We start from the raw sequence: 25,295 nt of genomic DNA on the forward strand, positions 1-25,295 counted from the left end.
AGGCCACCCCCAGCTTGACAACACCTGTCCCTCTCCAAATGTCACTCTTTGCCATGCAAACACTCCTGAGCAAGAGGTGGAGGCCCAAGGCCTGCTTCAGGCTGGCAAAAGGCAACTTACACCTTCTCAGAAATGGTAACTGGTTTGTTGAGTTCTGAAAAGTGCCTGAAATGCTTTTTTCCTTTGAGAGTAAAGGACTGTTTACTCAGCTGTTTAAACACACTCAGAGAAAGCCACCTAGATTCAGCCGTGGGGTGGGTGGACATTCCATCAACTTTGAAATGTCATGTTTGATATGACTTACTGAGTGTTGCACACCGGCTACCCCACCCCCAGGGTAGACAGATCCTGCAAGTGTGCAGACGGGCAGAAGGGAGCTGAGAGCAGTGGGTGGTCATATAAACGGCGTTGGACTAGGCCGTGTATGCCACACACAGTTACCAAGAAGGGTCAACTGGGTAGAAGCTGGGTTAGGGCTCCCCTGAGAACAATGCAGGGGACCAGACAAGACTCAGATGTCCACAGGTTACTGGGCTGAAGGGAAAGGGATGGGCAGCCACTCGGATCTGTGGATGTCGTTAGAAGGATGGCGGGTGGCTGGCTTTCTCATCACTGTAGTGGCAAACCTGATGGAAGTCACTGATGGAGGAGAGGTTTGTTTGGTCTCCGTGTTTCAGGGATACAGTCATGGCGGGGGTATGGGAGGAGCTTGCACCCCATTCCCATCATGGCCCCCAGGAAACAGAAAGCTCGGGCTAGAACTAGAGGTGTGTATGACCTTCCAGGACACTCCCAGAAACCTACTCCACTACCTAGGCCCATGACTCAGATTCTAAACATTCAAAACAGCATCACCTACCGGGGACCCACGTGTTCAAACTCACAAGCCTGTGGAGAACACTGCAGATCCGAACAGCTCCCGATTGTCATGAGAAGTAAGGGCTACAAGGAAGAGGCACATAGTGGAGGACCAGGCACGCTCCGAGCACGTAGTGAAGGACTGGGCATGCTCCGGGCATGTAGTGGAGGACCGGGCACGCTCCGGGCACATAGTGGAGGACCGGGCACGCTCCGGGCACGTAGTGAAGGACTGGGCATGCTCCGGGCATGTAGTGAAGGACCGGGCATGCTCTGGGTATGGAGAGTTAGGAGTCGGTACCAGCCCCCCAGAGAGTTGGATGTGGGAGTCCTGGGGTGAGGGAACAGTCATATCTGTGGAAATAAAAGGAAATAATGTTGAGAGGAAGAACACTGAAGATGAAATCTTCATGCTCGTAAGTTGTGGCATCCTTCCTTCCATAAGTGTGGGTTGTGACCGCAGAAGCCAGCAGGGAACCTAAGAAACCGCAGATAGCATCCCCAAAGGTGGAAACAGGCCTTAGCAGGCGACCGTCAGCTTGAGATGGTCAGTCTTCACCGTCACTGGACAGTCTGGAGTCGCCTTTGAAGAGTCTCAGTACGGCATCGTCTAGATCTGGGGGGTCTGTGTGGGGTTGAGACGGGGAAAGCTGCCCACTGTGGGCAGCAGCGTTCCGAGTTTGGGTCCTGTGGAAGTGTGGAGAGGGTGCTGAGCCCTGAGCAGGCATGCTTCCGCCCTCTCTGCCCGTGACTGTGGATGTGACCCGGTGTTTCAGGTTCTCGCTCTGACTTCCACACAGCGGGGGGGCTGGAATTGTGAGGCAGATGAGCCCTGTTCTCCCGTAGGGTTGCCTGTCGGGGGTTTCAGCAACAGTGACAGAGCACAGGGCGGGGTGTGCTGGGGTGCGGCCTGCCATAAGGCAGCAGGCCCGGCACCAGAGGGACATTCCTGTCGAGAGATGCCAGGGGGTTGGATGTGAAGACTCAAAGCCCTTCAGGGGTCCTGGGAGACTGTTTCTAGGGTGGGACTGTCACTGTCTGTGACTAGAATTTCACAGGTGGCGTTCACAGATGTGTCTCCCCATCACATTCAGTGGCTGAAGCCGAGCAGGGCTGAAGGAAAGATCAGAACCCCTTCTGTGCTCCTGAAGGTGTGTTCTTGTTCTCTCTGTCTCTGTCTCTGTCTGTCTGTCTCTCTCTCTCTCTGTCTCTCTCTCTCTCTCTCTCTCTCTCTCTCTCTCTCTCTCTCTCTCTCTCTCTCTCTCCTTCTCTCTCTCTCTCATCCCAACCAAAACTTCCCCTCCCTCCCCTCTTCTCAGTTCCTTCCCTCCACCTCCCCTCTACCCCTTTCCATCCACTCCGCCACTGTTTCTCTTCAGATACAGATGGGTCTCCCACGGGTATCCGCCAGCCACGGTGTCTCCAGCTGCAGTGAGACCAGGCTCCTCCTCTCTGTTAAGGCTGGAGGAGGCAATCCAGTAGGAAGAATGGGTCCCAAACACAGGATCAGTCAGAGGCAGCCCCTGCTGTCTCTGTTACGAGTCCCACAAGAAGACCAATTACACAACTGTACATAGATACAGAAGGCCTAGGCCAGCCCCGGCAGGCTCCCTGGTTGTCAGGTCAGTCTCTGTGAGCCCCTCTGAGCCCAGGTTAGTTGGTTCCATGGGTTTTCTTGTCTGAAAGTGTTCCTGAAGAACAGATATCAGTCAAATAAATGCCTCATGATTCTATCTGCTCTTTGAAGCTTTGGATTTGTGCTGGGCATCATTAAAAGAGAATCAAAAAGGCTTCCCCCCAAAAGAACTCAATATAGAATTATGATAGAATCTAGCAACTACATTCCTTGATATGTGCCTAAAAGAATTAAAGGAAAGAGCCTAAACCTTAGACAGTACACCTGACCTCACAGAAGTATTCCCAATAGCCAGACGGTGGAGACAATCGGGGTGTGTGCCCAGATGGCTAAACACAGCACAGTGTTTAAAACTCAGGTTTAAAAAGGAAATATCTGCCCTATACACAGATGAGCAAATACTCAGCAGTTTCACGTCTGGAGCTGTGCAGAGCCGTGAGATCAGAAATGGGAAGTAGAGCGGCAGCCGCCAGGTGTTCAGAAGGAAAAGCAGGCGTGGTATTTGCTGGGGGCGGGGTTTCAGTGGAGGGAGTCTGCAGACTTTCCGAGGATGGTGGTGATGCTTGCCAAACCGTGTGGATGTCCGCAGCGCCACTGAACTGTGCACTTGAAAGTGGTGACACTGGAAATTCTGTGATCTGCTTGTCACGATTTCACAGAAGAAAGAAAAGCGCAGGACCACCCCAGGAGCAGATGAGGAGGGGCCTCAGAGCAGCATGTGTCGTTCATGGTCCTGCCCACGTCCGCACACTGGCTCTCCTGCCCCCAGTCTGAGCTGTCTCTGGGCTGCCCTGAATTACTTCCCTTCACCCTCGCCCAGCCTCAGCCTCCTTTATAAGCGGCCGGCTTGTGCACCAGGCCTGGATGGGTACACTAACAGACTGCCCTGGTGTAAAGCTAAAGTCGTACTCGGCCTCGAGGAGAGCTCAGCCCTTCGCGTCCAGTCAGGTGTTGGGGTGGTGTAGCATTGGGGTGTGGTTTTAATCTGAGTGCTAACCCCTGCTCTGCGTTCTCGGAGGCCCCTCTCCTGCTTCTGTCTGCTTGATCAGCAGGCCGACCAGGGGTGGGGGGTTGGTTCTCAGGAGATAAGAGGAGCAAACAGACCTTTCTGCTCCTTCCTTTGGTGTCCCTGGGAGGAAGCTGGCCAGCATCCCAGACCCTGCACTTTGTGAGGTAACAGCTTTGATGTTGAGTTTGATTTCTTTCTTGGGCCTCTGGTTGAATGTGAGGCCTTCAAGGGGGCACAGCTTACTTTGGGCTGGCCAGGTCACATTCCCGCCCTCCTCTGCGGCACACCTGCAAGCAGATAGCTGTCCTCCAGGCCTTGGATGAGCACACACACAACTCCTCAGCAGAGATGCTCTTTCTCAACTCCAGAGCAGCTACTTCCTCTTCTCACCCTCTCTCAAAAGAAGCAAGTGTTCTCTGTGGTCCATGCTGAGCCATTTAGCTGGGTCCAGACACACAGACTCATGTGCCAGCCCTGTCCACGCTTGGACACATGTACACACACACAGACACACACAGACACGCAGGCACGCACACACGCATGCATGCACGAACGCACCCTCTGTCCCCTCTGCCCTGACCTTCATAGTACCCGACTTTTGAAGGTGTATAAACCCCTCCTCCCTGACGGGGTATCTGGGAGCCATTTTCTGACTTATGCCTCTGTTAACTGTGTCGACACCCAAGACCGAGGTGACCTTGAGGATTAAAAGGACAACAAAGGAAGACACAGCTGTGCAGTGTGTGCAGCTGTGTCCCCTCATGCTCATGGCCGTGTAGAGCCATTGAAATATTGAACTAATCCAGCTTCACAGTATCTCTAACTGCATGTCCTGTAATAGAGTAGCCATTGGTAATTACCAATATTGGGTTACAGATGTAAAGAACTTTTCATTAGCATAAACATTCCTTTGAGTACCATGAATTTGGTTAACTTTTAAAAATTACTTTTAAAAATGTGTGTGTGCGTGCGCACAGGCACATGTCACAGTACGTGGGTGGAGGTCTGAGGACAACTTCCAGGATTTGGTTATGTTCTTCCATGTGTGGGCCCCTGTATGCTTGGACTGGTACTTTACCCTCAGACCCAGCTTGCCAGCCTAGGCACCATCAGTCTAAAGGATGTCAAGAAGGAAGCGCACTCCTTATCATAGGCAAAAGATCCCGTCACTGAACAGATGGAGCACAGAAAAGGACAGTGAACCGAGTTCTCCATGAAGTGACATCGTTTAATGATTGAGTTGCTTCTGTCACGTTTCAAAAGCTCCAGGACTGACCTCTATCAACAGGTGACCTGGCAAATGCTAACAGTGTCTTTAAACATTTCAGTCATACTCAGATACAGTTTGCAACACTGCTAACTATTAGCTACCGTTTGTGGGTGTGCTCTCTACACGCTTCATGGACATTGTGCCAGCATACAGTTGGCAGAATTACCAAAATGAAAACCATCACCATGCCAACTCTGCATTTTTCCAATCAATCTCTAAAACTGGGATGGCAAATCTGGTCTACCACCTGTTGTTGTTAATAAAGTTTTATTGAAGCACAGAGGGATGATCATTACTGCCTGTGCCCGTGAGCCATGCAGAGTTGAGTCACTACAACAGAAAGCAGATGGCCACCGAGCTAATGTGTTTATTTTCTGAGCCTTCATGTTGAAAAATAATTTTTAAAAAGCACTGCTTTTTTTCTAATGTAAACTTGCCCACATGTGAATGCTGCTGTTGATTTATGATTAGGAAAATGAAGCCAGAAGGGCTCAGCCCGTTAGCTAGCCATCCATACGGCTCTTACGTGACAGCCAGGCCTGTTGCTGATTAGACTCCTGTGTCTTCTCTCACTGCGGTACAGGATCTGATACCTGCAAGAGACAGGGACACATCCGCCTGGCACGCCCTCTTTCATCAGAGAAGATTGCAGTGTGTCTCACTCAGAGCACAGCCTCAGTGCCTGCCTCCCCAGGGGTACCCCCTTCCCTCGTGCCCAGTGCAGTGAGGACAGCCCCACTGTTCTGGGACCTTCCTGTATGCTCCTCTCTTTTGGAAGTTGGGAGCAGGGAGCTTGTAGAAGCTGGCCCTGCAGTGACATACTTCCTCCAGCAAGGCTGCACCACTTAAACCTCCTCCCAAACATCACCACCAGCTGAGACTCAGTGCTATCGGGGACATTTCTCATTCAAGTGGCCGCACTGAGCCATCCTTCCTCCCTGCCTCTAGCTGGTTCCCCATGCCCCAGCGTCTCCCTTCTATTTTGATCTCACACATATGTGTGCGCATACATGTATCTAGTTGAAGATCCTGAATGTGAGAGGTGACATGCAGTATTTGCACCTCGCCCCATTAACTTCCGTTGTTTTCCTTTCAAAGTCTCGATCCCCACGTGACAGAAAGCATCCTCTCTGTCTTTCTGACCGGGCTTATTTTGCTTGACAGCATCTCCAGCTCTGTTCATCTCACAGATGACACCACTTCATTCATCTCTCCAGCTGGACGAACTTCTCTGCCCACACACCGACTTCCTGCAGACCCGGAGGGCAGCCGGGCAGTTGCGGCTTGAACAAATGTGGTCTGTTAACCTTGTGCTGAGCCCGCGGAAGCTCTCTGGTTTGTTGGCCACTTGCGTTCTGTCTTGGAAACTTCCAAGGAACTATTCTTCATTTCCATGGTCTTTACTTCTGGTGTCCGAGCATTTCTTGAACAGTAATTTTTCACGAGGTAAAGCTGCAGTGTAGGGCCACCTTGGCCCCCGTCAGATGATGACTGAGATCTGCAGAGTCATCATCCCCACCGCAAGGCTCCTTCCGTGGTATTTTGTATTTTATTCTCCACAGCTAAGGAGAAAGGTGGCTTTAAAACTTCAGCAGTGGCGGGTTCCACTGTCATGAACTGGATGTTTCTACCCTCTGGATACCGTCTGTGGGTTTAGCCATTCCTTCTCTCCAGGAACGCTGTAAATGGCTGTTGCTGCTGCTCTTTCCTCAGGAGTGAGGAACGAGACTCCAGAGGGCAGGTTTCTGAACCAGGAGTTTCTGGACGCTTCAATGTCTTCATTCCCAGCAGCTTTAGGCCTGCATTGACTCCGGAGGGTTCAGGGAAGCCATTTCATGTCTGCTCACTTTGAGAACAGATTCCCTGCTCCGATACCTGCACACTGAACATGATCTAGAATAGTCCTGTCTGTTGTCTGTGCTGCAGTTACCATTCGGAACAGACTCACCAGGCACCAGGTTGCAAAGGCAGGGTGCCACTTTCTTCCAGGTTGTACACTGGGGGGTGGCTTAGGTGTTGCGCACCCCACACCTGAGAGGGGAGCTGTGTGTTAGCCATATTAAGGTTGGAGACAAGTCTTGTAGTCAGGTAGACCCGAGTCCAAATCTCAGTAGCCTCTTGTCCTGCTCCTTGTGGCCCCAGGCAGGGCACACTTTCTAATGCCAATCTCTTAATTTGCACAGTGATAGAGATACTGATGTCTTGACTGGGTGATGAAGGAGAGGACTTTGTAAGGCATTCATCTCTGCTGCTAGGGCATCAAAACTTTCCAAATACAGCAGCAGCGACCACCTCCACCCTCTGCATCTGGTACCATCCTTCAGGTACCATCCTGCTTGAGCCAGTTCTACCTCAGAAGAGCCTAATCATTTGCAGTTCTTCCCATTCCATGCGATAGGGGCAGACTGTGAATTCTGAAGTCAGCCGGGTTGCCCAGGGGCTTCTGTTAATTCAGCAAATAGGACAGCATCCACGTTAAACAGCCTGTCCTCTCGGTGTTCAGTGAACTTCATGGTCCACGGTTGCCGTTTCCGGGGACTGCCATTCTGACTACACCCTCCAAATGCAGTAAGATGTAAGGGGCTCCGAGGCTGGAGACCCTTCCCTCCGTCCTTCCCATGTCACTCAAAAGATCAGTTTCTGTGACCACTTGTTCAGGGAAAAGATTACTGTCGGTGTCCTGGAGTTGTGTGAAAACGGCCGTAACACTGCCCGCGTCTGAGTGTGGCGCCTTGCTTTCTACAGCATCTGTAACGTGTGATTCTTCAAACTGTCGCATGTGACCGTCAGAACAGCCCTACGTGGTCATCCCGTGGAAAACTGCTGGGACGAGCATGCCATGGCAGAGGTCGTTAAGCCAAGGCTAGATACGGCCATAGACACAGACACCAGTGAAACAGGCAGGGTAAGAGGTGGCCACACTCGTGGTCCACCCCTTGGCTCTATCCAGACCCCCAGAACCCCAGCTGACTAATAAACAGTAGCCACACATGGCTAGTGTGACTGAGGAACTCAGTCGAAAAACTTCACTTTAAGTCAAATTGATCTTTAAATGGCCCTTGGGGGGACATGTTGGACCGCACAGTTCTCAAGACCTAAACAGGGAAGGGACGTGGATGTGCCCTGGCACGTGACATTCTTTTTTTTTTTTTTTTTTTTTGGTTTCTCGAGACAGGGTTTCTCTATGTAGCTTTGTGCCTTTCCTGGAGCTCACTTGGTAGCCCAGGCTGGCCTCGAACTCACAGAGATCCGCCTGGCTCTGCCTCCCGAGTGCTGGGATTAAAGGCGTGCGCCACCAACGCCTGCCTGGCATGTGACATTCTTGATCATCCAAGTGTTCCCGGTGTCTGAGGCAGTCACCAACAGCAAGTCTCAAGGCCAGTTCCCCAGCCCTTGGTACCCTGTGTCGGCTAGGTCAGGGCCGTCTCTTGTTTGAAATCACATGCATACAAAATGGGCTTTTTAAACACAGTAAAGCATGTTGGAGGCAGTGTAGTGGGTCCACCTGGAAAACAGTCAAGAAATGAAGAAAGTTAAGACGTGTTTGGGGTACAAGGTGAATGCTTACATCATGTAAATGCATTTGAAATTATCTGTATGGTTTGGCTTGGTGTGGGCTGTCCTGGAACTCACTACATAGACCAGGCTGGCTTCCAACTCGGAGTGCTCCCGAGTGCTGGGACCCAGGGGTGCCTCCTCTTCACTGAGCTGGCTTGCTGTTAGAATCAGCCTCCCAACTCGTCCCAGGTACAGATACCGTCTTGACCAGTTCGTGTGTGCGTCGCTCTTTCATTTACATAGACACACAAGCATGCCTTGTTTCCATGGAGTCACAGAAGCCGCGGGAATAACAAAGACAAGTGTGTTATCTTTGTGTTAGGTCTGGTTTCTGGGTGGCAGAGAGCATCTAGACACTGGGTTCTAGCTCCAGACCAGAGTTGATTCTTGTGTTTTAATCCAGGAGAGACATCTTCCTTTTATTACAAGGAGAAAGGGGTGGGCTGGGGTTAATAAGCATGCTGAGATTTCCACTCAGTTACTCGAGACCGTGGGGTTATCAGTGGGTCCATGCTGTGTGGGGACTGATCACTGCTTCCCACCCAGTGTTCCCTGTACAGTAAGAATCCAGGTGGGGAGGGAGGAAGGGAGGGAGAGAGAGGGGGAGAGAGAGAGAGAGAGAGAGAGAGAGAACACTCTGATAACAAGTAGACACAAGAAGGAAGGTTCCTTGGAGGTTTTAACACAGCAGATTTTTTTAAGTAAATAGTTGGAGACATGGGTGGCACATGGGCACATGCCTGTAACCCTACGACTTGGAAAGCTGAGGCAGAAGGGTCCTGCCCTCCCTGCTTTCACTGGTAAGGAGTCTCCACACTGGTCCTCATAACCAGTCCTCACATCCCCCCCCCCCCCCAGCTGGAGAACTGGGAGGTGCTGTTACCAGGAGGTCACTAAGCATTCTGTGAGCCATGTTGTTCCAGGTCCCCAATGGATTTTGTGTTGAACCTGGGTTGGGGTTTGAATAGGAGAGCCTATGACTGTTGGTCCTGATGGGCTGTGCCCACCTGCTGCGAAGCTTCTGTTGGTCCCCCTTGGGGCCTGCTAGGATGTAAGCTCCCCCCGCCCAGGAAGCCTTGCCAAGAGTTGGGCTAGCCCCTGGCAAGTGGTTGCTTTCTTGTCATTTTCTTCTTCCTGCTTCCTGGTTGGTCGTCTGCCAGATGACCAGCTCACACTGGTGAAAGAATTGTCCCTACAGAACCAGAAAGCCTCAAAAGTGCACGTATTTGTCTCCGTGTGTATGCACGCAAGGTCCTTTGCCAAGGTCGCGTGTAGTTGCTCTTGGAAGTAAATTAATCACATTATGTAGGTCACAGTTTTCCTATGAAATTGTCAAAAGAATTTTCAGCTCTGTTACTGTGTGGTAATTATCCAGACAACTATGTGGCCCTGCCTTCCAAACAAGGACCCTTTTCTTGTGGGGCTAACATCCGGAGGATGTTCTGGACAAGTTATAATTACTTTTTCATGTTCTTGATAATAAAATGACCTTTGAGCTGCTCTTAGTAAGATAAATGCCTTAGATTCGTAGACTTGGAGGCAGCCAATGTAGGAGAGGTGGTCACACATGAATTCCACATGGGGCAGCAAGACTTTGGGGCTTGTCCCTAGGCCCAGGGGTCTGCCCTGTGTTTGGACCCACTGCCCAGGGCTTTGTCTGCTCTGGGAGGGCAGGCCAGACAGATCTGCTTGATCCTGCAGACTCTAGATGCCTGCAGCCGGTTCCCATGACATCACCCAGAGCTGACGCCCAGGAAATGTGGGGTTATCAGTGGGTCCATGCTGTGTGAGGACTGATCACTGCGTCCCACCCAGTGTTCCCTGTACAGTAAGAATCCAGGTGGGGAGGGAGAAGGAGGGGAGAGAGAGAGAGAGAGAGAGAGAGAGAGAGAGAGAGAGAGAGAGAGAGAGAGAGAGCACGAGCACTCTGATAACAAGTAGACACAAGAAGGAAGGTCCCTTGGAGGTTTTAACACAGCAGATTTTTTTAAGTAATAGTTGGAGACATGGGTGGCACATGGGCACATGCCTGTAACCCTACGACTTGGAAAGCTGAGGCAGAAGGGTCACCACAAGTTTGAGGTCAGACCTCAAATGGAGGGGATGAAAAATTAAATCTGGCTTCCACTGTTGTGCTTTGATTTTGTCTTGGGTCAGGGCAGTATTTAGCCATGCATGGGGAAGTACTTGTTTTTAATGGAAGCCGGAATCTGCCCCTCACCCATTCAATCCAGACCACTGTCGTCACTAAAATAACTAAATTGCATTCTTTGAACTAAGTAGACTTTTCATACATGTGCTGTCAACTGGCACCCCCATTTGTAAGTTCTGAGTCATCTATGTAGATTCCAGGTCATCTCCAGGAGTTAAGTTGGGCCTTGCCTCTGTTTGGGTGGGTGGGTGGGTGCCATTTTGTCAAAAACCTGAACATCTGGCTGAGAGAAGGATCTTCTTCCAGTGGAATATCTTCTTGGTTGCAGTATGAAAGGTGGTTGGGAGAGGAGAGAACGTCCAGCTCTGACCAGAAGGGCACCCAGGTGATGGAGCGGCAAGCACGCTCTAAACACAAAACGATTCTTTTTTAAAAAAAGATTTATTTATTATGAATACAGAAGAGGGCACCAGATCTCATCACAGATAGTTGTGAGCCACCATGTGGTTGGTGGGAATTGAACTCAGGACCTCTGGAAGAGCAGTCGGTGCTCTTAACCTCTGAGCCATCTCTCCAGCCCACAAAATGATTCTTTAGGCTGGAAGTTCTGTGAATTTAATTCCTTGCCCATGTCAAGTGTTAGGTGAAGCAACCATTAAATTACCAACCAAACCTGGATCCGCAAAATGCCCCAGTGGTACACTCGGTAGGCATTTAATAACCAAAACTAGCAGCACCACAGACTTGCATGTGAGGGATGGGATAATAGGCAGGACTTAGTGTGAGGCCAAGGATTGCGAGAGGGGAGCCTGGGTCCGAGTCAGGTGTGGGAGCCATCCCCAGTGGCCCTTGGAAAGTCGTTTGGAGGTCTGAGAAATACAGGCCGAGTCTGTGGGTGTGAAGGACGGAACAGTATAGAGTTGGCATCATGGATTGAACCCACGGAGAGGAGGGTACAGGAGGGAGGGCGGAGAGGGAAGGGGGCTCCTCGTGGAGTCCCAGAGGACACGGACATCTTCGGAGGAGCCTGGGGAGCAAAGAGAGGCAGCAAAGGGGTTAACAGGGATCTTTCCACAGTCTTGCCAGGGTGCGGGGGAGGCGGTAGTTAGGCCGCAGGAGGAAAGCAGCTTTGCTCCCTGGCCCAAGAGGGCATGGGGTGCAGCAGGTCCGCCCTCTCGCTGCCCCGGAGGTCTGGATGCTCTCGGTCCTTTACGGTGTCATTTATGCTCCACGTGTGGGCGGGTAAAATGGTGCCCATGCGTGCCCGGCGTGGGAACCTGGGGCAGAGGGTGGGGGTGGCACCGTTCCTAGTCCACCCGAACCTGATCGATGAGGCCTGTGCACGAGCCCTGCCCACGCCCCCTCTGGTCCCCTGCAGGTCTCTGGTCAGGCGCTCCCCGTCCTTGTCACTTCAGCTGGGGTGTATCGTGGCTCTCTGGGCACCGCTTACATTCGACTTGACCTCCAATGCCTGGCCCTTGTTACTTCATTTCTTAGCTCTTTCCTGTAAGGTGGCCTCGGGCCTGCCTAAGCAAAGGGTGTCAGCGTACAAGCCTCGTTTATTACTCCGTTCCTACCACTAAATTAGGAGAGACACTGGCATGGTGGTCCAGATGCCGCGTGTGCACCCTAGAGGCTAAACTATCATGGCCAAGGGCAAGCCCACTACCTTGTGACAAGCGGGTTCCTGGTCTCAGCTTCCCCGGCCATGAAGGAGAAAGGCATGCACTCGCCTCTCGGGTTTGCTTTGGGGATGAGCGCCTGGGTCGTGCTCATCATACCACTGGGTACATGGAAATGGTCAGTAAAACTGCTGCTTTTTCTCTTTGCTGGTTGAGCCCTGAGTTAGGAGTGCCCGCTGAGGCACTGAGGCAGGCACTGAGGCATCTGTGCTGCCCTAGGACTCCAGAGACTATCCACTGCTTCATCATACCGGTAGCCTGTGTGTAAGGGAGGCCCCTCACCACCCTACCCCCACTCCAGCTGGCCACGCACTCCCTTTCTGTCATCTGCCCGTCCCCCTCCAGGAATGGCTCTCCTGACTGACTGGGTGGCTCATCGTTTCTGGCTAAGGACTCTTGGGACAGAAGCCCTGATTTGGAACTGGTGTCTTGCCCTCTGCCAGGGTCTCTTAGTCCCAAGGATGGAATCAGTTCAATAGCCAATGGGTACAAGTGACCTTTGTGCTGACTGATCTCACAACCCGTGTGTAGAAGGAAAGCACTTGTGTCAGACCCGACCAAGGTCCTTCAAACTCAAGTGGAGTTGTTTTGTTGGTTTGAGTTTTGAGACAGGTCTTGCTGTGTCGCTTAGGCTAGCCTCGAATTCACAATCCTACCACAGCCTCCCAAAGGCTGGAATCACGCCCGGGTACAAGAGGAATTCTTCTTCTGGAACTTCATGTACTTGTTCCCAAGAAAAGTATATAGGGATCATGGGAGAGGGGTCCAGCTAGGTGCCCAGAAGGAAGATGTCCACGTGGGTACTTCGTTGCTAACAGTGTATTCCTCCTTTGCTGCCCCCAGGGAAGGCCGCTCAAACGCCCACCTCAGAGGAGATTACCAAAGAATCGGGGATGTCATGCTTAAGAACATTCAAGGCATGAAGGTGAGCTGGCTGGGATGGGGGATGGGGCAGTAGCCCCTTCTGTGGCTGCGCACTGCCTGGCCTGTCAACTTGTGCAAAGCGTCAGGGACGATCATACAGTCAGACCATCCTCCCCCCGTGCTGCAGAATGTTACGGAGAAAGCATACTGGCTGTCTGGTTCCAAAGCTCTGCACTGTAGACCAGCAGCAGGTATTTATAGACACCGGTCATTTGTGGCCTGAGAAACATCATACACGGAACTGGACGTTCCATTTTCAGTCAGTTGCTTTGGCTTCCTCTGTGCATGACAAAATCCCAGATGCTAACTGATCTGGGCATTCCAGTCAATTCTGTGTCTTTAAACCCATCAGAGGCAAATCTGTTTTCATCAGCAGTATCTGCAATGAAAGTATATCCAAGAGAGCCAAGGAGTATTAGCCCACGATCCTCTCCTGCAAGTGTCTGAGGTTATTGTCATTGGGCACGTTTAGCGGCACCTGCGATACAGAAGGCTTTGATTCACACTTTCTTGTCTACTGAACACTCGTCTGTGTTTGCACTTTTAAGAGGTCTTGTTAAATCTCAGCTGCTGGGGCATGCCCATAACCTCAAGACCTAATAAGTGTCCCGGGAAGGAATGATCCCTAAGAAGGCAGCCATTCATGCTGCCGCCATGAGTATGTCCAGCCAGCCACTGATCCAACCATCACTCCATGGTAAATGGTAGGAAGGCTCTCACAGAACCAGGGGTCCTTCATTCCCATGGTCCATTTGGCTAGGTTGCTGTGTTAGGATGAAGAGCCACTCAAGACATTTCTTTTTTTTTTTTTTTTTTTTTTTTGGTTTTTCGAGACAGGGTTTCTCTGTGTAGCTTTGCGCCTTTCCTGGAGCTCACTTGGTAGCCCAGGCTGGCCTCGAACTCACAGAGATCCGCCTGGCTCTGCCTCCCGAGTGCTGGGATTAAAGGCGTGCGCCACCACGCCCGGCTCAAGACATTTCTTATCAACCTCTTGCTGTGGAGCTGGGGTGGTGTGGTGTGTGTATCTGTGGGGGGTTGTGTGTGTGTGCTGTGTGCCTATGGGAGGTGGGGGTGTGTGGTATGCTATGTTATGTGTGGTATGGGAGAGGTGTGTGGGGGTAGTGTGTCATGTCAGTTTGTGTGTTGCTGGGAAATTGAGCCTAGGGCCCCATAGTTAACAGGCAAGCACTCCACTGTCTACTGTGTAACTTTCCCTGTGTGACAGACAGCAGCTCTGGTTGTCCTGGAACTCACTCTGTGATCGGCCTGTCTCTGCCTCTGAGTACTGAGACTAAAGGCGTGCGCCACCACTGCCCTGCTCTCCCCAGTTTCTTAACCAAGACCAGGATGTAACTTCCTAGGCCCCAAGAATCATTCAGTGTCCCACTGTGTACAAAGCACACCATGCTGCAGTGTGGGCAGCATCACTGGGAAGCTGTGGGAGATGTCGAAGTTAGGTGCAAATCCAGCAAAGCAAGAATAGCCTGGCAGATTCCACAGTCGAGTCTTAGCGCTCAGAGGCAGATGCATAGGACTCGGTTGTAGTAATAGACATCTTTGGGAGTCTTTTTAAAATATATTGGGATTTTTCAGTGAAATTTTAAGTTTTAATCAGTGTATAGGGTTCCCACCCACACATCAACACTCATGGTTTCCACTAATCTTAATATTTCTCATTGATATAATGCAGCTAAGGTTGATGACGCAGTATTGCTGTATTATTATTGTCTGAAGCCTCCAGTCCATCCTGGGGATCGCTCTTAGTATTGGACATTCTGTGTGTGAAGACAAGCATCTACCATGACAGTATCATACAGAATCATTTTTAAGTAATGCCTTAAAAAAAAAAAATACATCAACGGAGCTGGACCTGGTGGCACATGCCTGTGATCCCAGCTGCTCAGGAGGCTGAGGCTGGAAATCCTCAAGTTCAAGACCAGCGTGGGCTATGGTAGCAAACCCTGCCTAAGCCCGCTGCCTCCCCGGCACACCTCTCCATCCCCACCCTGATCTCACCACCTTCCCAGTTTATTGTTCTCAGGATGCCCTGCGCTGGGAATGGTCAAGATGTAGCCCATTCCCGCCGGTTCCTTGGGCTTCTCATTTCATGATGTGATTTGATTACATGGTGCTTCCAGTTACTGCCCATCCTAAGATGCCTCTTCTCCTGCCACGTGCCTTTTCTCAACCCTTTCCAGTTTTCACTTTTCTGAAAAACAAAAAAATCCAATTCCCTTATTTGGGAGCATAGCCTGCAGGACACTGCCGTGGGCCTGGGCTGTGGTGAGGGAGACTTGTCTGGCCCTTCCCCCACCCCAGGGACATCTCCTTGACTTCTGTTCACCAGCTACCATGTGTCCTCCCTCATGCCTCATTGCCAAGTCCCCCCCCCCCGCCCCGCCCTCCCACCAGAAGCTCCTGTTCTGCCTTCCTCCGTTAACCAGCATGGAAGACCTAAAAATATCCCTTCTTGCCTGTGGTGAGCATCAGCCTGTCTCCTCTTTCTGACATTCTGTGCTCTGCCGGCCTCCTCAGCCTCTCTGGCATTTCAGCACCATGCCAATACCACAGGGTTTACTGCAGGGGACTCTTCGAAAGCAAAGTAAAAACAGATTGGGGAGGGCAGGGCAGTCTTTTTTGAGGAGTTGAGTTACCTTTGTTTGCTCATTTTGTTTTGTTGTCGGTATTAAAGAGTGTTTATGAAGTGTGGGGGGAAGCAGATGATGTCTCCTCCACCTGCTGGGTCTCTCCTGCCGCACTCAGAGCCCAGGCACTAAACTGCATTTGCACGTGCTAAGCATGGTCAGCTGGTTGTTTGGCCAGCACACGGGAACACATCCAGATGGAATCCACCACATGTGTTCTCACTGTGTGTGTTCAGCTCTGCACAGTGCTGTCACAAATTGGGGTCTTTTTCATAATGTGACCAGGAGAGCTTGGCCTGTGGTCTCATCCCCATCTGAAAAAAATAAACTGTGGTAAAATAATGAACCACAGAGGTTTCTTTCATTTGAGTCACACTGGTGTGAGCGTGCTGACCAGGACACCCCCCTTCCTCCCAAAGCACCTGGCCGCTCACCTTTGGAAGCACAGCGAGGCCTTGGAGGCCCTGGAGAACTCCATCAAGGGCTCCCGGCGGCTGGAGCATTTCTGCCGAGACTTTGAGCTGCAGAAGGTGTGTTACCTGCCGCTCAACACCTTCCTCCTGCGCCCGCTGCACCGGCTCATGCACTACAAGCAGGTCCTGGAGCGGCTCTGCAAGCACCACCCTCCAAGCCACGCCGACTTCCGGGACTGCCGAGGTAAGGCTGCGTGTGCACGTGTGCACGTCTGACAGCCCACACAACCACAAGTGAACACAGGCAGGGTGCGGCCAGGCTGTGCCCGCTGGGGGTCGCTGTGGTCCATCCGCTGTTGGAGTATTCCAGGTTTCCATGGTGTGATGGTTACATCGTGACCTTCCTATGGGTTAGAGTATCTTTTCCTCCCCATTTGCACACACCCTCTCCTTTGCACCCAAGGTGGTCAGGGACAAAGAACCCTGGAGAAACTTCATCCGTAGCCAGCCTGCTCCCAGAGGCCTGCCTCCACCTGCCTACTTGAGACTTAGTACTCCCAGCTCAGGCCTGCTCGAGGAAATAACTGATGGATTCAGGTTGCCTGTTACTTCTGGCACCAGTCACGGCCTCATGAGTGGCACTATTAGGCGTGGGGGAGCTCCTTTTATAGATGGTAGCAGCCGGGGCCAGAAAGACTGAGAAACCTGTGCGGGGTCACAGTGTGGGGAAGCAAGCAGTTTGGAACCCAGACCTAGCACCCTGCTCACACCCACCGCAGCCCCTGTCCTCGTGTTTACCTGAGCTCTCTGGGCTCCTTGCCTGGCAGTGCCCAGCCTCGTGCCGTCCTCTCCCCTTCATCCTCCCACAACTCCAGGAGATCACTGCAGGTTGCTCATTTTGAGGGAAACTGAGGCTTGGGGAAAGGGGCAAGTGTCCCTCAGGAGGTCAGAGCTGGTGTCCCACACATGCTGTCTCACTGAGGTCAGCTGACCCAAGGTGTTTCTGTCCCGTGTTCTCTATAGTCTGTTGAAGTTTGCGTGCCCCGGCCTCACCCTCAGTCCCTTCCAAGGCCAGGTCTGGTAACTGAGTCCCCTCAAATATCAAGGTAGGGCTGTGCACAGAGTGGGCCCTGTGGAGGTGAATCCTGAGCACATTGTATGGATGTGCGTGTCTACCATCACACCAAAGCCCTGGTTCTTATCTAAAGTATCATAGGGCCAGGCATGGTGGCACAGGCTGATCTGCATGGGGAGTTCCAGACTACATGTTAAGATTTGTCTCATTTGCACACACGAAGTATTAGAAACTCCTTCTGGGTGTTAGGTCATCTGTGCCGTCCTTTTCTTTTTTTTTTTTTTTTTTTTTTTTTTTTTTTTTTGAGACAGGGTTTCTCTGTGTAGCTTTGCGCCTTACCTGGAGCTCACTTGGTAGCCCAGGCTGGCCTCGAACTCACAGAGATCCGCCTGGCTCTGCCTCCCGAGTGCTGGGATTAAAGGCGTGCACCACCACCGCCCGTGTGCCGTCCTTTTCTACACACATCTTTTTCCTGTTCCTTTGCTTAAAAATCCGGGTGTGGGTTGGGGTGTAGCTCAGTTGATAGAACACTTTCCTAGCACAGAGGAGGCCCTGGGTTCAGTCTCCAGCACTGCATAAGATCAGGTGTGATGGTGAATGCCTGTAGTCGTAACACTTGAGAGGGTCCAGGCCAGCCTAGGATACTGTCTTAGTTAGGATTTCTACTGCTGATGTTGCTGTGAAGAGACACCTTGACCATGGCAACTCTTTTTTTTCTTTTTATTAGTTAAATATTTTCATTCATTTTACATCCCTACTGCAGTTTCCATGACAACTCTATTAAAGGAAAACATTTGAGGTGGCAGCTCACAGTTCAGAGGTTTGCTCCATTATCATCATGGCAGGGAGCATGGGGGTGTTCAGGCAATCATGGTACTGGCCACTTCTTGATCGGCAGGCAGCAGGAAGTGGGATGTCATACTGGGGTAAGGGCTGTGCACAGAGTGGGCCCTTGGAGGCGGCTCTGAACACATTGTATGAATGTGTGTGTCTACCATCATGCCAAGGCCCTGGTTCTTGCCTGAAGTTACAGGGCCAGGCATCGTGGCACAGGCTGGTCTACATAGCAAGTTCCAGGCCAGCCAGGCTACATGTATCAGGCAGATGTGCTCAGGCAGATGTGCTCAGGCAGTATCTTGAGCATATATGAGACCTCAAAGCCCGCCTCCACAGTGACACACTTCCTCCTACAAGGCCACACCTACTCCAACGAGGTCACACCTCCTAATAGTGCCGCTCCCTATGAGGTTAAGGGAAACAATTACATTCAAACTACCACAGATGCACAAGAGCCTGTCTCAAAAAAATCAAACAAACTACACAAAACACCTACATGAGGTGTTCTAAGGCTGTTGGGACCCATACATCAAAAAATAGCTATAATTAGCACTCAACACAAAATCATAGATTTACTTTTCTTTGCTTTTTTAAAAATTTAATTGCACAGTTCTGGAGCCCAAGCCTTGTAGATGTCAGCAACATGTAGTAATATCAAAAGGTTGGACACCCCCGTCCAGGTTCTGGCCCATCCTGTCTTCCATGTACTGGAGACACACAAGGTAGACTGTTCCCTACCCTGAGAGGGGGAGATCAGGGGATGATACGAGAGAGCTGGCAGTGAAATCCACCTAGGGAGCTGAGCCAGAGCTTTCTGAAGAAAGGATGCCCAATCTGAGAGCTGAACTTAACAGAGGAAGGGGTAAAGTGTGAAGAGTGCCCAGACGGGCACAGACACAGGCCCAAGGAGACAGGGTTTGTGGGACGCTCCAGAAAGTAGATGTTCTGTGTGGCGTGGCGTGGAATACAGAGGGAGAGGCGAAAGTGAGGCTGAAGCGGAAAGCCCAAGCCAGACAGGAGTCTGCAAACCCTGCAAGGCCTCACCTGGGAGCAGAGAAGAGACCTCACGGGGAGGATGCGGGTCTGAGACTTTATCTGGATGATGCTGAGGACTCCTGTACAGAGGTTTGCTTTTTGAGACAGGGTCTCACTGTAGAGCTGCAGCCGTCCTGGACCTCGCTATGAAAACCAGGTTGGTCTAGAACTCAGATCTACACAAGGACAGTCTCTACTTCCCTAAGTTTGGGATTTCGTGTGCACTACCACACCTGGCTCTGGACACTTTTTAAACAAGCAACTTGGCAAAGTAAAGTGAGACGTTGATAACCTGAGGAAGGGGGCATGGTGCTGTGTGGTGGCGCGTCCTTGAGAGGAGCTGACTGCTGTCGCCTGCGGAACTTGGTGTATGACTCCAGCCTCCTGGGTCCATGGCAACCCTTCGTTAGCCCTCCGGGTCAGATCTTCCTCCTAGAGCCTTATCCTCCGCCTGACCCGTGCGTTGGGCGGCTCGCTCTCCCGCCTGATCTCGGGGCACTGGTACTACCAGTCAGTTGTGCCAGCATGAGAAGGCTAAAGGCCCCTCCCAGCTTTGAGGATGTCACCCACAAGGGGAGAGGACTGTGTCACCCTCGGCCAACTTGCATTCTGTTTTTCTAGCACTGTTGGGGCTCATTCGTCCTTGACAGTTAAATGGACTTGAGACATAAGGTGGCCTTGCTGATGAGGGACTGGGGTACCGACTCCAATGAAGACAGAGGCTGTGCCCCTGTGTACAGAGCACCAGGGGGCCAAGACTCCATCCTTGTCACCTGAGCCTCCTCCCATCCTGCTGACCCCTGGGTTCCCAGTAGGTTATGTCTGAGGATGGAGCAGGCCTGGAGCTTGTCACACTGGCTGAGACAAAGCATCTGTGACAAGGCCATCCTGGAGCACTGGGCCGAGGGTCCTGTCTGGGCTAACCTGCCGCTGTCTCCCTCCCTCAGCTGCGCTGGCGGAGATCACAGAGATGGTGGCACAGTTGCATGGTACGATGATCAAGATGGAGAACTTCCAGAAGCTGCATGAGCTCAAGAAAGACCTGATTGGCATTGACAATCTTGTGATCCCAGGAAGGGTAAGCTCAAGGTGTTGGAGTAACGCCCGAGGGAGCAGCGGGGGACACCTTGCATGTTCTAGGGTAGCCGGCAGCTCTGGCCTCCTGATTGGTTAATGTGCTTATGTATGTCCCTGCCCTCCCCCGCCCCACACACACTGTAAAGGGTTTAAGAAAGCGCTCATGATTTTTAAATTTATGTCAGTGAAATGGACAATGCCAGAGCGAGGTGACGCAGCTGTGGCCCGAGCTCTGCGGGATAAACGACTCTGGGCCAGTCGCCTTCATTCTTGCTGTCACCCTTTGCCGCTGTCGCCGGGTCAGAGACGGCGCTCGCGTTCCATATGGCTCATGCCGCTAGACTTTCTTTCCAACCCAGTGGGAACAGAAAGGCAGGAAGTAGCCCAGGGGACACACTCATTCAGTCGTTTGTGTCTCATCTGATTTCTCAGTGGGGTGGCTGGCTGCCTTCACACCTGCCCCAGCCCGCTTCTGATCTGCTGCAAGCATGTCTGAACCTGCAGACAGAGCTCCAGAAAGTTTCTGATCTGCTGCAAGCATGTCTGAACCTGCAGACAGAGCTCCAGAAAGCCGGGGCCTTTCGGGGTCTCTGACCAGGTCGTGTTGCCTCCTGCAAACTATTTTCTTAGTTGCCTTTTTTTTTTCTTATTTTTTCCTGGAATATACCTCTTGGTCCTCCTGCCTCCACCTCCTGAGTTCTAGGATTACAGGTTGTGAAGCCATCACACTCGGCTTCTGCCATGGCGTGTGTGCGTGTATGGAAGCCAGAGTTCACGTCTGAAGTGCTGGTTCACCTTGGTTATTTTTGTATTTCTGAGACAGTCTTTCTCTAGCTTGGGCCTGACAGAGCAGGCCAGTCCCGATGGCCTTTGAGCCCCAGGGGTGCCCGTCTCCAGCTCCCCAGCACTGGAATCACAAATGCACACCACCACGCTTGCCTGCTTACATGGATTCTATGGTTCACACTCAGTGTGCACAGCAAGCCCTTTACCAACAGAGGTCCCCTAGCCCCTGCCAGGCAGCTTTTAATCCATGTGACTCGAGACCCATGGGAGAAGCCTTGGGTATTTCTGTTAGCAAACCTAGCCAAGAAAGTGTCTGGAAAGCAAGTGGTGAGAGCCCGTCCGTTACCCGGGAGGAACAGCCTGAGACCCATTTCAGCTTTCATTCTGCCAGGACTGAGCACACAGCAGCCTGATGTGCAGTCTTTGTAGAATACTTAGGGAAGCTCAGTGGACTCAATATAACTTATATTGTGGGAACATTTACAAGACATGTCATACATTATGCTGCCTGGTGCAGAGACCATTTGTAAAGTTTCTCATTGTGAAGAGAGTACTGAATTGCAGTATCCTGCTGTGGCTTCAAGATCAGCTCTAGTAGAGGGGTGGAACTTCCTGTGAGATGAGGATCATATCCTGTCAGTAAGACTGGACGAGAGCCTATAAAAAATGACATGGAGCACTTTATCTCCTTGATTAATAGAGGGGACTAACCACTCACTTAGTGTAGTGGCACTGGTTACAGTGTGGCCTGAGACGCCCTTGGAAGGCTAGTAGCTGCCTTAGGTAAAAACAATTGACCAACACCAGAATAAGCATAGAGCAGGTGTGCTGAAGTCCACTGCGAAAAGTCAGCGGGTGAGTCCCCACCCCAGGGGTGGGGGGCTCTGTGTGGTGGTTAAAAAGAAAGAGGCTAGGTTAGATCTCATCGGGTAGACTACCTATGTGCGTCTCTTAATCTGGGTAGTTGGGCAGACATCTCCACTTTGCTGAGGAATAGGATTCTTCTTGAGAATGGCAATCTGGGTAGTTGGGCAGACATCTCCACTTTGCTGAGGAATAGGATTCTTCTTGAGAATGGCAATCTGGGTCACTAGGGGAGGGGACAGACTCCAGATGGTCAGGGGCCTGCCTGCCCATTGTCGCATTCCCCACAGCAGTGTTAGAATACTCTAAGACCAGTGCAGCCGGAGCTCGTTATGACTAACTCTTGGGGGCATCAGCCGCCATGCTCGGAGCCCAGCTCACCCCACGGCAGTAACGGCCACACAGCCGAGCCTCACAAGGATTTGTCACAGGGACAGAGCCAGCAAGGGGCTCCTGGGCAACTTTCTTAATCATTTGGTCTGAACATGGGAATAACACTGAGCCTTCAGGCTCCTATATGACGCTAACTGGGATCCAGGCACCAGCTCAGACGCTCACACTCTTAGTAAACTGAGGCTCTGTCTCTGTCTGCTCCACAGGAGTTCATCCGCCTGGGCAGCCTCAGCAAGCTCTCCGGGAAGGGGCTCCAGCAGCGAATGTTCTTTCTGGTGAGTGGGCCAAGCTGTTTGTCCTTGACAGTCCAGAACCATGTTACAGTGGGTGAGGAGGATCCAGTGTCTGGGACTTGTCTGCTCCCTTGGGAGGACCTGAGAGGTAAGAGGGACCCATTCGGCTCATACACTTCTGCTTGTCCCTCTAGTTCAACGACGTCTTGCTGTACACCAGCCGGGGGCTGACGGCATCTAATCAGTTTAAAGTCCACGGACAGCTTCCACTCTATGGCATGACGGTAAGTGTCCAATGCTGGAGTGCCCTCTTCGTGACGATCAGATACTCCAGCCTTCACTAGCAAGGAGGACCCTGGAAATACTACCTCTTCTGCACATACAGGCCACAGGATGGTCTTTCTAGAATCCAGAGCAAGTTAACTTGAGCTGTGTGGTAGGGATTTGCCTCTCTGTCTCATGGCTGCCCCTAGCTCCCCATTCAGTGAGGACAAATCCATCTTTTCCTTACTAGGGCAGGTCCCACACTACATCCCGCTCAGCAGGTGTCCACAGGGCACCCACCTCTGCATGTGGACCTGGTGTATCCCAGGCTTCTCAGAAGGTGGAGAGGAAGTGAAGTAATGCAGTAGGTTCCTTGAGTCCCTTCCCGGACTGTAGGAACGGGCTCCTCGGCCTTGAGTCCCTTCCCGGACTGTAGGAACGGGCTCCTCGGCCTTGAGTCCCGCTGAGCTCTGCCTTTACTGGTCCGGTAGCCGGTTTGGTGAGTGTCCACAGATGCAGTAAGTGCCTGGCTTGCTGCTCAGCCGTGACTTGATGAACTCTTCCACAGATTGAGGAGAGTGAAGAGGAGTGGGGTGTGCCCCACTGCCTGACCCTCCGGGGCCAGCGGCAGTCTATCATCGTGGCCGCCAGGTAACTCCCAAACCTGACTCCTACTGTTTACCTTTGGCCTTCTGTGGTCTGAGAAGCTGACGTCATCTTTGTCTTCAGTTCCCGATCAGAGATGGAAAAGTGGATGGAGGACATCCAGATGGCCATTGACCTGGCAGAGAAAAGCAACGGACCCACCCCTGAGCTCCTGGCCAGCAGCCCCCCTGACAACAGTAAGTGGTGTGGATGTGGCCATGGCCACGGGGACTGTCCACGGGGACTGTCCACGGAGGGAGAGGTCACACCAAGTCAGAAGCCCTTAGCAGGCAGGCCTGCCATCTGTGCTGGGATCAATGTTACAGTGGATGTGAGGGAGCAGGATGGCGTCTCTTCCAGACCAGCACAGCCGGGACTTACGGAGGGGGAGCAGGCCACAGGCCCAGGGTCCACCGGCCGGAAGGATTCCCAGCCAGTGTAGGGGATAATGGGAGGGTGCTTTCCACCAGGGAGGCCTCATTAGAATCCTACCCATTGGGCACCTTAGTGGGCCACACTGGGAGTCCCCACCCCCAGCCTTCTCCAGTGTGAAGGGAAAGCTTGTATCAGAGGCAACAGTATCAATGTCGCCTTTCACCACTTCCCGCAGAGTCCCCGGATGAGGCCACAGCGGCTGACCAGGAGTCCGAGGATGATCTGAGCGCTTCACGAACTTCACTGGAGCGCCAGGCCCCTCACCGTGGCAACACAATGGTGCATGTGTGCTGGCACCGCAACACCAGTGTCTCCATGGTGGACTTCAGCATCGCTGTGGAGGTACGGTGGGAGCAGAAGGGGTGGCCTAGCTGGCTCTCACCTCCAGCCTTGAGCTTACCAAAGCAGTCTCTGTGCCTGGCCCGAGAACCCCATCCTGTGAGCATCCAGAGCGGAAGAACAAGCCTAGGGGTGTGAGCCTGCTGTAACCATCTCCATGGCACGCAGGGGCTGCGCTTCCGGTTTCCTGCCCTCGTAAACCTTCCAGTGAGCGTTGGCTCATGTACAGTAGCAAACTTGGAGGTGGGGACCCTTGCTTGAAGGCAGCAGGGAAGAGTTGAGGACCATCCTAGGGAGGCAGTACTCACACAGATGCAGCCGCTCGGCTCTGGTGTGGCTGCCGCCTTTGGGATGCTGCCAGGGAGCTCTCTTGGCCCAGATCCCTTCCAGGTAGGATGCTTCACTTTCAGACTTCCTGCCTCTCATTGAAACCCTGGAGGTACCTGAGCTATTCAAGGGGTAAATACCAATGCCGGGGTTCTGGAGGCACAGGCTGCTCCTCAAGCCCTTCATCCTCATCTGTGTGGTCAGGGGGGTACAGACCACCGTCAGTGAAGCTGGCCCAGGCCAGTCCAGCTCAGCCCATGGCTTACAGCCCAGTTTTTAACGCTTCTAAACAGTTGTTACACCCCATCTGGGTGTGTCTCTTGGCCTGTGGTATTATCACACCTGCATCTGACCCCTGGGGAAGTCTGTCGACAAGTACCACTCTCAGAGGCAATAATGATGTGGCTTCAGAAGAAAGGCCTGGAACTTTGGCTGTCGTGGTATTCTCCAGCATCTGCCCTTGCCAGGAACGCCCTCCCCCACGGTACACTGCTTCAGTGTGACATCCAAGGCAGGCTGCTTCTGGAGCCACAGACAGCTGGACAGATTCCTTTCCTCTGGACTCACGGCTGCTCTCTCCCTGTGCCTCATGTTGCTCCTGTCAGATGCAGCCCTGGTCCAGGTGTTTGTAGGCGGAATGATGAGGTGACCGAAGTAGCTGTGGAAAGTTACAGAGAGGCAGGCATTGCCTGCAGTCAGTAGAGCCAGTCGGGGCTTTGAGACAGAAGATGTCTTTTCAGGGCTGGGGGACAGTGGGCCTGGGAAGTTCTTGGGATTGAACTGGTCCCTGTGGTTACCATAATAACTGTGAACACTGGTTAGAATGCAGGATCATTCT

At 52.2% G+C, this 25,295-nt stretch overlaps 1 protein-coding gene across 3 annotated transcripts in view; it reads left to right on the forward strand.

The window, feature by feature from the left end:
- The window catches only part of Farp1 (FERM, ARH/RhoGEF and pleckstrin domain protein 1), a 264,856-nt gene that overhangs the window by 234,001 nt on the left and 5,560 nt on the right, over positions 1-25,295 (forward strand). For all 3 annotated transcript variants that reach the window (XM_076545576.1, XM_076545575.1, XM_076545577.1), the window contains exons 17-24: positions 13,009-13,090; positions 16,154-16,391; positions 20,042-20,172; positions 22,421-22,489; positions 22,642-22,731; positions 23,280-23,362; positions 23,441-23,553; positions 23,967-24,133. In XM_076545576.1, coding sequence (XP_076401691.1) covers positions 13,009-13,090; positions 16,154-16,391; positions 20,042-20,172; positions 22,421-22,489; positions 22,642-22,731; positions 23,280-23,362; positions 23,441-23,553; positions 23,967-24,133 — 973 coding nt within the window. The remainder of the gene's footprint in view (positions 1-13,008; positions 13,091-16,153; positions 16,392-20,041; positions 20,173-22,420; positions 22,490-22,641; positions 22,732-23,279; positions 23,363-23,440; positions 23,554-23,966; positions 24,134-25,295) is intronic.

The sequence above is a fragment of the Peromyscus maniculatus genome, chromosome 9 (assembly GCF_049852395.1).
Source record: "Peromyscus maniculatus bairdii isolate BWxNUB_F1_BW_parent chromosome 9, HU_Pman_BW_mat_3.1, whole genome shotgun sequence".
Classification (NCBI taxonomy): Eukaryota; Metazoa; Chordata; class Mammalia; order Rodentia; family Cricetidae; genus Peromyscus; species Peromyscus maniculatus.